Below are 13,629 nucleotides of genomic sequence, written 5' to 3'. Positions count from 1 at the left end.
AAATCCAAGGCTGGCCTCACTATGTCTGGCAGCTCTACCCAACACTAGCAAGATGGTTTAGGGGCATTTGGGCTTAGCAATGCAGCTGGTGCTGCAGAATGATTGAGCAGGCATGTCCTCATATGGCTTGATGTTCCCAATTCCCTTGGGGTTTTTTGTAAAATGTTTTTTGGTTAGAGAAAAGTTTGTTTGGGCACTGTTCCTTACAAATTCTTACTGCTGTGCAGGTGTCAAGGTTTCTCACTGATGACCACTTTTACACGTAATGAGATACCTAATTGTGAAAAACGATTTGTGGGGGGGGAATGAGACTTTTCTTCACCACAGATAAACAAACATGAATGAGGAATTTTATCTTTATTTCATGATGTTAGCACAATAAACTCACACAATAGCATTGATCTGTACTTATTTAACAAAATACATTTATAGCAATTTACAAATTATTTTCCATTTGAAAACATGGCATAACATTTTATTAAACACAATACTTTATATAGAGAATTCTCATTTAAAAACATATTTTATTTTAAAGTATTTTCTTTTCTCAGTAAAGCACAGCCTAACAAAGAAATTCGTGCCTGTTAGCAAGTAAGAAAATCAGAACACTAAGAAGATGTCACCTGTCAATTTATTTGATTAATTTTAAATTAAGGTACCAGTGGAATGTAAACAAAGAGTAATTTTACAAAAGGCTCCTTATCAAATATACATGCAGAGGTCTGAGTTCCAATGTATATATTATTACACTTCTGCTCTCTAACGTAATATAATTTGATAAGCCATTATTAAAAACAGTAGCCTTTGGCACTTTGAGTAAAAAAGAATATATCAATATTTATGTATAGAACATAATTTCAATGATTACACAAGAGCTTTAAAATCTTTTCTTAAGAAATAGGAAACTTTAGGAAAAATATCACACTGCACTTGAAATAGTGCAGCAAGTTTTAGAGTAATAAAAGCAACATATATGCCAATATATATCTGACTAAAACCAAGGAATAAAGAACAAACACTCCCACCAGGAATCCTGCTGTTTCCAAAACAGCTAAATTGCCAGAGGGAACATTTTCTAATCTTTGCTTTATTGCCATTATTCTCCATTTCAATTTTCCTTTATTTCCAGGTTCATCTACTTATGTTCTTTTCCCCTGCACTTACAAACTAACAAATAATTGCATCTTATTTCCCTGCATTGATAGGCCAACAGTGTTTGTGTCTTACCCATTCCTTTAAAGCTAATCCTACCTGCTTTATCCTGTACCTAGACTAAACTTAAATCCAAAGGGTTTTCTTCACGACAGTCCAAGTGTTTGTAATTCCTTGGAATCTTGTACAAAATTTCATATTAAATACCAAGGACTAAAGATACATCCTTTTGAAACAAAAAAACAAATCCTGACTTGGAAATACTAGCATCTGAGAACTTATTTCTAAAAAAATTACGTACTTCTTTTTCTTTTTCTCCTGGTATCTAGGATTTTTTTCCCAGCTGATGTGCCTTAAAGTGTTTCTTCAACATATAGTGCCGTTAACATAGACAATATGCTGCAACCCTACTTGGTAGCTTCTTACATGCAACCTGCAGAATACTTTCTCCCAATCATCCTAAGTATGATGGGGTCATCTTGTATCAATAGCAGAAGGAGTGTGGTCATTTCTTTAAGGACTGGCACTCTTCCATAGCACTGGGTGATGGGCAGGTGAGGGAAACATTGCTTGGCACAGTTGGCTTGACAGCAAGCATTCAGTAAGCCTGGAGCACCTGAAAAACTGGGAAGTACATATAAAGCTTTCCATTGACTCACAAACACCATCCTCATCCTTGTGAAATTACTTAGGTTTGGGTTGGGTTTGGGATTTTGTTTTGGTTTGGAGGTCTTTTTTTTGGGTTTTTGTTTTGCTGTTTGGTTCGGGGTTTTTTTGGTTTTTTTTGGTCTATGTGTTGTGCTGTTGATCTTCTTGAACAGAATGATTCTTCCTTCTACCTCCTACTTGGCTGGGGTAGGGTGGGCTTTTCCTTAGAGTTCTGTGGGATAGGGTCCGTAGACAGGTTCTGACTATAGAGAACGTATCTGGTCTTCTGATACCCTAAATGAGAAGAGGACTTAGACCAAAACACTTCTCTCAAGAAGCCAGAGAACAGACCTGATCTACTACTTCTTATTCAGTGAGAGGACTGCTAAGCTATTCCCTTCCCCTCCTAGCAGGGGAGCTGGCAGGTGTCTGAGAGGAGTTCTCCTTCAGGTAGAAATAGGAGAGAATGAAGAGCTGCAGTGGGTGAGCACTGCCCCTGGCTTCCTTCAGGGTTTAAGTCAGAGCCAAATGAAATGAGGCATTTCTTCTAGCAGGCCCATTCTAAGACATGCCATGTTTATTCCTTTCAAAGCTTATCCTTTCAATAACTTTTTGGCAATGGAGATTTTTAGCAGGCAAGGCTTTTCATTATACCCAAAGCTTGGTTTACTAAGATAATTCATGTTCTCTCAAGTGCAGAGACCTTTTATATTCTTAAGTGGCAGTGGTGGGAAAACTATCACGGTTAAGAAGGCTCTGGAGGGTGTCTCAAGGGAAGTGAACTGTAGTAGTGGCACAGTGCAACACTTGTTCAGTGATTCTGCTCTTTTTAGCGAAGCACAAATCCCCTCCATGATGGTGATTGGGGTGAAACTTGTGATTGTTCTTGTGGCATACTAAGCAAGTGAGGTGAATGACTGCTTCTAAGTGTGAGCTATGATATTAATTCCTGTCTCCTTGGAAGCTGGTCAGGAAAGTTGCCATCTATTTTTATTTACTCATGGCTCACCTTTCACATTTGCACATCTTGCAGTTATTGGTGACCTCCATTATTTGTTTAAAAACTAATAGAAAAATGGAAGGGCCGCTGAAGGACAGAATAAGAAGTTTAAAAATGTAAAATCTTAATTACTTGTAGTACTTGATAAGACCCCTTAAAAAATGTAATTGAAAACAATTCTACAAGTTAGCCCACTAAGAAGCAGCCTCTTCATTAGTAGCACCTGTTCTTAAACAAAAGTTGAGCAGTAGCAGCAAAACTATTCAAAATAGATAGTCATTCCATTCTAATGGAATGTCACCCACACACTTTTTGTTGCAGTAGACATCTTAAAGAACTACACAAAACCTTTGCAATCTTTGAATGTGACAGATCCACTATAACAAAGCTGTAAATATTTCCTACGCTAAATGAATGCAGCCAGCATCATCATAGTATTAGCAATATTACTTGTAAAGTAACTGCACATCAATATGTCATGTTTGCAGAGTCTATTAATTATGTAACTTTTCAAAACATGTAAAGTTATCATCAGCACCATCCTGTATTAAAGATTTGGTGCAAATTCTGCAAAGGTGAATATATACCATTGATACAGCCTTTGCTGTGAAAAAGTCAGTCAATATTGGACACAAATATAAAATAAAAAGTTGGCACATTCAGGAAATACAGTGTCTGTGTTCAAGACCATTCTTTTAATTGACATCGTCGCCCTCAGATAAATGTTTTGAATCTGAAGAAACAAGTTGCATGAAAATGTTTCACATTAGTTCTGGCATTGTGCTTTTCCCCCCACCACATGCTTTTCACAGGCTCATGCACATTGCACATCAGCAATGCAGGGCTGCTGGTCAATAATTTGGCACATAAAGGTAAATATCAGCTCAAAACAAAGAGAGCAGAACCTGTGTCAAGATGTGTTTACTTTGTGGTGGTATGGTCCAGCTGATATGTCTCCTCTCAGTCCTTATATGCTCGTGTGGGGGATGTGCCTTTGTAGAAGATGTTTCTGGTGTTCTCTGGACTGCTCCCTCTCTCAGGAATTAAAATGATGTTACCTTTTCTTCGAAGTGTTGAGTCCCGGCTAGAAGAAATGGACAGAGTCTCTGAGCCAATCTCACTTCCCTCCACTGGTGTGACTCTTATCGTGGTGATTCCATGATGGTGATGCTCGGTGTTATCTATGTTGCTTCTTTTCCTGTCACCTGACCCGTAACTGTCTTTTAAGGAGTCACAGCTCTCAGAGTCTCTGTTAAGATCATTTAGCTCATACGTTTGACGAAGAGTGACTTTTTCAGGACCTTTCCACTTCCATGACCCACTTCCTTCACCTTCTGATGGCATTTGAATTACAGGTCTGTTATTTTCTGGATGGGCCTCAACTCTTACAATGCTACTTGGCTCATGGTCTGTCAAGGTTTTATATCTGATGGCTCCTGTACAGGTCACTGTGCTTCCCTCTGAACTCTTTGGACTGCCCTGAAGCACTCCTTGCTGCTTAGACATGGCTATTACTTGCATGATTCTTGGCTGGCTATTACTCCTGCATGCAACACTCTTCTCAGCAGCTTTCAGCCATTTAGCTCTTGCTGAACTACTTTTGGGTGATGTGTTCACGTTCTCCTGAGTCTCTTCAGGAATGTGTACTAGCTGGGATGAGCCAGGACGGGACTGAATAGAGACCCTCGGCCCACCAGTAAGACCTGAGTTGTTACAACCTGGTACGCTGCCAGGTTGGATTTTCAGGTACTGGCTAGTTGGGCCATGATGGTCACCATTTACACCCACTCTGGAGGGTTCTGAGCTTGACCTCATTTCGATAGCCCTTGGTGGTGACTGGCCAGATTCAGTCTCTATTACCTGCAGTGACAACTTTCTACTTTCATTCTTGTTCTTCCACTGGGACAGCAGCTGTTTGGAACGGGCAGAATCCATTGATGCGTGTATTGTTGCATTTCGTCTTGCTGGATCTTCCAAGGATGGTGTGTTGACTCTTGGCAAAGTGTTGCTGAAAGTAACCATGTTTTCCTTTCCCATTGGGCTTCGTGGTGTTATTATTTCTACATCAGCATTTGCTCTCTTGAGATTGGTCAGAGAGCCTGAATCTCTGTGGTTTCTATTCAGGATACTTTCTCTACGGTGAGAGACAATGCCATCGCTGCTGCTGCCATTTTTACCTGGCAGGATTCTGTTGGCATCTTGGCTGAGGTCTGTCAATGACCTTAGAGGTTCTCTGTGAAAATTTGGATGAAACACATTCTCGTCGCTTGGTAAGAAGTTCCCCACAGCATATAGGCCCTGATATTTGGACAGAAGCATCAACAATTGGTTAAGTTAAAAAGGACGCATTTTAAGGTACTTTAATTACATTCTTTTGCTTTTAAATAGAATTCAGTGACATAATTACTCCAGCTAAACTGATGGGTATGCTCACTTGCCCTTCCTCTCTAGTACAGCCTTAGTCCAAATTCTGTCCTCAATCTGGTACCTCTAGGTATGTATGAAGTAGTCTCACTAGGATAACTAGGGCATATTATTCATGGCAATAAACAGCTGAGGTATGGATTATCTTCCATGAGCTTTCTTTTAATCAAGCAACAGATACAGCTACAGAAGTAATGTTTTAGAGAAAAAGCAAAATAGATGTTTCCAATCTGTTAGGCAAAGCTATTTTACAGCTATACTACCGCCTGTCCTGATTTACTGAATCTTGTTACAGCTTGAGTTGTTCTCTGCCATTAGCAGATTCTGCCCTTTCTACTGCACAATAACCATGTAATACAATATCTACATCATAGAAACATTTATCAAATTTAAATCAATTGCTTTCCAAGCTGTGCAGAACTTTAATAAGATTTAGTTATAAAACATTTTCCTAATCAGTAGACTCACTCTAAAATGCTTTCATTTAAAAAAGGCTCCACTGAGGGTACTCTGTGAGAGGGTCAAATATCTGACTCAATCACTTGAGTTAGTCGTTCTTTACACTCCTTTCAGAATTATTTGTAGTTTCACATTATTTCTCCATCCTCCTATTGATGTGTAGTTTTGAGGGCAGGTTTACTGAGTACAGGGACAACATATGAGGACAACATACCCTGTGCTGTGTGATGTCACCTAACAGTAAATTAAAACCTAACAAAGCATACTTGTTTGTGTATTTCAAACATGGGGACAACAGCTCCATTTAGTAAATCTACAACAGAGAGTCATCTGAAATAATAATCTCAACTGAGTGCCTTTCTGCTCACAAGGCAATCATAGAGGCTGACTTTAGTAGCTCATGGAGTTTCTGTTATTACTCTGACTGCTCCTTCTTCTGCCACTGTGAAAAGCATTTTTCCTGGGTCACCTCTGCAGACCATCTGCAGGTACCTCAGGTTATGTTATCACAGAAGATAGGGGGTCAGGAAATGAACTTATTTTAGTATTATACTAAAATTCATCATTGACTGCTTGGAGGTAAAACCATCCCACTGTCTGTTAAGACCCTTCTGTTCACCTGCTTACACTCAAGCAGGGGTGTCAGCAGAAGCTCTGCTCCCAGGCACCTGTGGTGCTCTCTGAGCAGCCGGGGCAGTGAATTCCTGCTGGAGACATACTGAGAGCAGCAAGCAAAAGCAAGTGTTTGATGAGCTTCCTTTCTGACAGATACAATCAGGCCTGACCTACATGTTTCCTCACAGGACTCTTGCAAGGTGCTTCATCTCTTTTGACAAAGTACAAAGGAAAAGAAATAATATGATAACATAGGAATAACCTGATTTGACCATCCTTTTTCCCTGGCATGGTTTCCTTCAGAACTCCAAAGAATCACAAGTGTACAATATTGCCTTTAATTTCTTGGAGATTCAGCAATTCACTCAGCTGAGTTGCTCATACTAATTAAATAATTTTTTGAGATCATAAAGCAAATACTGTCAGTATCAACTCATGTCAGCAACAAATACCGATTAGTCAAATATTTTTCTTATGTTATGCTTTTAAGTGTGGATTAGAAAAGAGTGGTTTTTTGTATTTAATAAACACATAAAGTTAGAACTGTTTCTGTATACAATGCCGGAGGATTATATTCCACATTGAAATACATGTTTGTTTTTTCCTGTTTACTTTTAAAGTCATTATCCCTAATTCATCATCTTCAATACATATTGACTTTATTTATACTTATGGCATGTGAGCATGATGAAAAGTTTTCATAAAAATACCCACTACTCTTATTCCAGCTTTAGAAGTTTAATTTGCTAAAACTTAACCATGACAATTATATTTACCAAATAGAGAGCAATTCCTCCTCCTATGAGAAAGCCACAGTAAACATCAACTGGATGATTCTTATACTGGGTGATACGAGTCAGACCGCATATAATTCCACAGATGATAAAGGCAAAGACCAAGAGTGGTTTAAGAAGTTTTGAGGAGTCTGTTAATGTAGAATTGAAGTACATCTTGAAAAATAAAGAAATAAAGAAGCAGTTGAAGAAACTTAAATATACCTAAGAGGATGTTTATTTCTCACATTCAGTGTTCCTTTTATATATAAATCATTAGTACACAGTAATATTACAAGTAATCAATTTAATTTTACTTTAAAGACCTGTTAAAATTTGCTGACTTACTGCAGAAAGATCTGAAATGATAAGGAATGGATTTCCAAAAGCATAGGCAGTGTTGCTTATTGACATCAATTAGGATAAGTATTTTATGCCTCAATACTGTTCGCAATCAGCATCTAAATGTTCTATAAATGTGACTAAGGAGCCACCACTTGTGAAATACAAAAGCCAGATGTCACACCAGATGAATGCAATAACCTGTTCCAACAAAAGCTACCACCAGATGCTTTAGAGAGTCATTTCTCAACTCAGGGCCATAATATCAGGGAGGTCACAAAAACTGAGTGGAGGTGGTTCATCAGTGTTATTCCAAATTCTGGCCTTTCCCTGGGCAGAATAAACACTGTCAAGCTCCCAGTACATGCACAATACTATTATCTAAGTCATTAACTGGTCATTACTGTTGTTTTCCTCTGATTTTTACAGCACCAGTGATGGAATTACTTTTAAAACTTCAATTAAGTTGTCTATAGTACTAGCACTGTGGGCCATACTGAAGAAATGTTGCTGCTCAGAGGTGCAAAATCAGCTGTGATTGCTGCAGCATGTCCCACAATTCTCTGCTAGTGACTGATGGGTTTTATTCACTTGCTTTGCAGTAACACCTTGAAGGCCTCTGGGAGTGATTGTGCCATTTCATCCATGCTGCAAATCTCTGGAGGTGAAATCAAACTACATCACATGGATGTATGGCCCTTAATGCTTCAAGTTTAAAAGCAGAAAATCAAGAGAAGACAGCAACAAAGAAAAGGAAGCACACATAATGATTAATTTGACTGGTAAGTTAAAATACCACTCTAAGACAGATAAACGCTGCATTTTATATGAGGATAATATGAGGTATCAAATATACTTTAACATAACACTTTTGTTTGCTTCTTAACAAAAGATATGAAGCAGTTGATTCTTTTCCTTATTCTTTAACAGCTACAATAAAAACAGCTTTATTAATAGTTTTATTTTGCTTTAAAATTGCTAGGATAAAAGCATCCATCCATCCAAGATATCCAGGCAACACATAATTTTATACTATACAGCAAATTACTTTCTGACTTTTGTCTTGTATAAATGAAACTGAACAGAGTTGGTTACTCACCGAAACGTACACTGCTGCAAAGGCTGCTAGGGTGGCATGTTGAGAAGGGAATGACTTTCTGCCAAGGAAGGACACTCAAATTATACTTCTCAGTTCAAATGCACAGTGCTAGTGCTCACTGATAAAAACACTGGGTGGTACAGCCATCTTATACTTCCTAAGCTATATGTGATCTAGCAGTAACATTTGTCATTGCGTGACATTTTTCTCAGAGAGAGGCAAACTACATCTTTATTTTCTATGTCTATAGGTTTATTTAAATTTTAAAAAATTCAGAACCTTACATCATGACAGCAGCTAATGGAGCACAGCAACACAGGGACAGTATTTTAAGAATTACTGGGCCCCTTCTTGAAGGCCAGAGAAAGAGAATAAATGAAAACATGTCCAAACTCTGAGACAGTAGGCAATATCTTGAAATTGTTGAGGGCCTTCCGCTCCAATTGAAAACCTGGAGACTTAAGTTATGTGGACTGGGTCTTGAGTTAAAATCTTCAGATATGAAGTTTAAAAGTGACAGCTTAGCTTCTACTTTTCTGACACGAAAAGGAGGTTTTGCGCATGCAGGAGCTACACAGAACCATCACATCAGGCTCTCTAACATTTTAGTATTATTAATCTTCTAGACCCATTTCAACTCTCTAAAAACAACTAAAGAAAAGTGATGTGAATATGAAAGAGGTTTTTACTTAGCAGAGAGAAAAAAAGCTGGGTTTGAATTCAGTAATACCTGTTCTACAGTGGACATCTAGATCACAGAAGCCCTAAAAAAAGTCTAAGCCTGCACATCTTCATGAAGAAGAGTATGTCTACCTTGCAGTCACTACAGCAACTTTCACATGACAAAGGCCAGTTTGGGATTAATACTTGAACTATAATTCACAGAGAGTCTTGCCATCCTAACTGGGCTCCACATACAGCCAATTTCCTAACAACACCTAAGTGAGCTACTTTAAAACAGCAGAGACAGAGTCCTTTAACTTTAGACAGACATTTGTTCTGCAAAGCAGCAGTCTGCTTTCTAAATTTCTTTCCTACGCATTTTGCCTTGTCTGTTCTACATAATTAATTGGCAGTTAAAAATGTGCATGTAGTTCAGTGTGAATGCCATACTGCTGACCTGAATTTGAGCCTATGGCTCCAGCAGGTTCATGAGTCTGGCCAAGATGAAATCTGCATGGTTCCTTTTGCATTTCAAAAGACAGAATTTCTAAATTCTTCTTCATGTTATTTTATTTTTAACCTCCCTGAACAAATCTTTCACAAATAGTATTCCTGCAGAATAAGCTCAGGGCTGAGGACAGGGGAATAAAGACATGACGAAAAAAAAGGTAAATGTTTATAATAGCTAATCAACTCCTTTACCCTGTGCAGGTTTTAATGAAGCATAAATCTACTTAGAGTCTCTGTGGAGCTAATGAGTATATTTTAGTCTATGAACTTCTCTACCACTTAACCTTAATCTGACGGTATTTTTGTAGTATATAAGGTGCACAATGGCACAGTCAATCTTCTCTTTATTCTCTTTTCTATTCACATGCTTTCAGGGCAAACACAGACTAAATGTACTCTCTAATGGTGTCACTGCTTTTGTTCCTCTATTTGTTATCTTTTAATCTAAAATGAAAATAACTCCAGCTAAAAATATGTAGGCTTTTTGTATGGCTCTGTATTGAAAAGGTGAACAAAGGTCTCAAAGAAAACATGTCCTGAACTCTGATGACAGGGTATCACTCTAAATGCTCATGCATGAGGATGTGTAGAGGGGCAACAATGAGAGAGTCCTACTGAGAGAGAGAGCCATACTGAGTCAGAACATCAGAGATGACAGAGGACAGAGACCTCCCTGGAGAGCTGAACAAAAATGACTGAAAAGGCTCTTTGAAGATAATAGAGGAAAAGATGGACAGTAGGAACCACTGGATATTTGGGGATGTTGCATAAAAATGATTTGATGTAATCAGTTGGATAATTATGTGCTCCTCTCTATACCATTCAAACAGGAGTTCAGAGGCAAATTTCTGGAGCCAAAGTTTCTGGGAAGTACAAATCAAAAATGAAGGCCATTAGCAAACTCAGAACAAGTTCCTTCCATACGGAAGTTATTGAAGTCAAATTAACCTCCTGTACTGTAGAAGTTGTACCATAGTTTCTATATAGGTGACTGAAGGAAATAGCAAGCGCTACCCTAGAACAAGTAGCAAGTGCTGCTTGCTGTGGTAAAGTTGAGATTGGCATAAGGAAATAACAACATAATAAAGGAAAAACACAATAAAATTGAATGAAGGAGAAATTGTGGGTGGTGTCAGAATATTACAGATTGCCAAATGTATCCTCTATGATGGGAATAACTTTGAGACATTGATATATGGTTGCTTTTCTAGGGAAACAGAAACACTCAAAACCTGATTGCTTAGTATTAATATTTTGCATTTAATTTCACGGTATTTTTTCGAAGTGATGGTACTTAAACTTAGGAGTGATTGGTGGTTTTGTAATAGCTACAGGCAGTCAATTCAAAGCAGTAGACATCATATTTGAGATAATGAAATTAATGAGATGTAACTGTGAAAATTTTTCTGCTTGCTCCTATGTAATCATGTCCTATTTTCCCTGGGACACCATGCAGTTGCAAAACACTGCTTGCAAGAATCAGGCTTCACTGGCAGTATCCCAGTAACAGCAAATGGTTATGCGGAAAGAAATAAAAAACCAGTTAGAAATACCATGCAAGAAAAGACAGGTTTGGGAACACACAGCTTATTACTATTGTTGTATTTCCTCTAATAATACATATTTCAATGCGATTAGTATAAAAGAATTAATTAGAGAAACAGAAAACAAACTTGTCCAAAAACTCCAAACACCTGAACTGTAATGTATGTTATACAGAGGTCTCAGACCAGGCACTTGAGAGACTGCTTCCCCTGCCCTGCGGGTAAGGGAACTTACCCACAGACCACTTTGGATAGCAGAAGTTATACATAGTGATAATTGTATAGGAAATTGTCCCATTTGAGGGGGCAGGACACCTTGTAGTGACTGTGCTTTGGAACCTGACAAAGTCTTCCAAAGCCTAAGGCTAAACTAATATCTTTATGGAGAAAATTGAACATCACTATAAAGACATTCATGCATTCACCTTTAACTCTCATTCAGACTTTAACTAGGAAAAAAAATCTTGAAATTGGAACAGAAAATAAAAAATAGAACAAATACTTAAAAACGTACACAATGAAGAACAGAACCAACCTTCCAGCATTGATAATATTGAGATCAGCTCCTGAGCAAATATCTTCCACAACATACGAATTCTCAGAGCAAGATACGTTTAAGGATGTATAGTTGGGCTTGCAAACAGTCAGGAAATATGGTGCCTGATATCCTGTTGATAGCTGTATAATATCAGTAACAAGAGCAGTTGCACAAAGACCAAACACATGAACACCTAGGAAAGAAACAGAGCTTGTTAATTATATGCATTAATTATGTTGACTAATTGTGCAAACGACATTCAACAGAGCTCTGATGGCTTTTAAGTTGCTAGATTCTAGCCCTTGTTGAGAGGCAGATAAACACATTCCAGAAAAAGAATGTCAAATCTACTGAGAGTTTCTGACAAGTTTTCACTGTCATGTTGAATAGTGTGACAGGTGGGTTGAATCCTTATGATGCACTGAAGACAGGCAGGGGAAGCTATACACTGAAATCATTAAAAGGCAGCCAGCTCGAGGTGGGCAGGGAAGGAAAAACAAATTACTCTTTTAGAAATACTGACAAATAGTGCAGGAGAGGAAAGGAAAAATGGAGAATGTAGATGCTCCATTATGAGTATAGGGCTGCTCTGTTGCAGTCTGAGTTTCTTCTCATGTTTTCTAGCAGATCTATGCTAGTGATAGCTCTGCAGAAGAGCTGTTCAGAAAGGCTATTTCAGAGAAGCAAACCTGCATGGTGAAAACCGAACGTATGTGCAAAGTTCTTTTCTGTAACGACCAATTGAAACCCACCAACAAATCGGACAGCTCTTCTAAGAAAAGAATTGAAGTTGCATCCTCCTGCATTAATATTGGCCTCTGTTCCAATCCCATTTCTTCTTTTGGACAGGCAACAGTAGAGAATTCCTTCTCCTATCATTATCTGCAATGACAAAGGACCTATTAAATTGAATATAGCACTTACTCAGAAGATCCTGATTGGATTTAAAGGGCTGTAATACAACTGTAACACAACCAGTGTCATCCACTGACATGCACTCAACTTTAAAAGATTTATATCAGTATGTAAACATAAAGTAATGCAACTTAACCCGAATGAGGGCAGGCAAGAAGATGGCCCTGAAATTAAATGCAAATGGTATACAGTATACAGTGCTCAGTGCTATCCAGGCCTTGATCTACAGCTGAAACTTAATGCTTCTACAGCAAAAAAGTAATAATTATAAAATATAACCTCTAAAATAATCCAGAGCCACTGCAATATCGTAGTGCTCCTGAAGTGGTTTTAGCATTCAGTCTTGGCCACAAGCCTAGCAATCCTGAGCAGCTTCTAATTATGTGACAGCCTGTTCTTCTGTATTTGTTTAATTTGGCTTGGGTTTTAACCAGATTCACAGCAGCAGAAAAAGTTCTGTCCTTATGGTCCCTTGCAACACACCAAGCAAAACAGATTATGACCAAAACCTTAGACGAGAGTGTATAAAAGGGAGAATATAAATAAAAAATAGTGTCACTTGCTGGAAAATCCAGACACATTTATACATTTGCAGTCTCAGATATAATTGTTTTCCTTGTTCAATAGAACAACTATATTTGGAATTCTGTACAGGGTTTGTACAGAGTTCAGAGTAAGGGTTGAATTGAAATATTGCAATTAATGAGGCAATTCTCACCAGCAAAAGTCGATTCACTTTGCCTATCCGCAGCTGCACTGAAAACTAATCCATGGAATGCACAAAGCTTATAATGCAATGAAATGCTGAAGCATCCGAATTATGCTGCATCTGCTGTAATTGCCAGTGGTGTTATCTATACTGACACCTCCTTCCTAGGAAAAGGGAGTTAAAGTGGAAAAGCTTAGTCTAACTCTTTATTAGCTGAAGTTTAATAAATGGAAATTTC

The 13,629-nt window shown here is 38.1% G+C and overlaps 1 protein-coding gene across 1 annotated transcript in view; it reads right to left on the bottom strand.

The window, feature by feature from the left end:
* Positions 1-340: 340 nt before the first annotated feature.
* The window catches only part of PLPPR4 (phospholipid phosphatase related 4), a 30,421-nt gene continuing 17,132 nt past the window's right edge, over positions 341-13,629 (bottom strand). The window contains exons 3-7 of the mRNA XM_033067272.1: positions 12,520-12,649; positions 11,765-11,960; positions 8,513-8,570; positions 7,075-7,248; positions 341-5,098 (exon numbers count right to left, since the gene is read on the bottom strand). Of these exons, the coding sequence (XP_032923163.1) occupies positions 3,761-5,098; positions 7,075-7,248; positions 8,513-8,570; positions 11,765-11,960; positions 12,520-12,649 (1,896 nt within the window). The 3' untranslated portion in view covers positions 341-3,760. The remainder of the gene's footprint in view (positions 5,099-7,074; positions 7,249-8,512; positions 8,571-11,764; positions 11,961-12,519; positions 12,650-13,629) is intronic.

The sequence above is a fragment of the Catharus ustulatus genome, chromosome 9 (assembly GCF_009819885.2).
Source record: "Catharus ustulatus isolate bCatUst1 chromosome 9, bCatUst1.pri.v2, whole genome shotgun sequence".
NCBI lineage: Eukaryota > Metazoa > Chordata > Aves > Passeriformes > Turdidae > Catharus > Catharus ustulatus.
The sequence above is the reverse complement of the archived record's forward strand: the minus strand, read 5'-3'. Positions and strand labels throughout refer to the sequence as shown.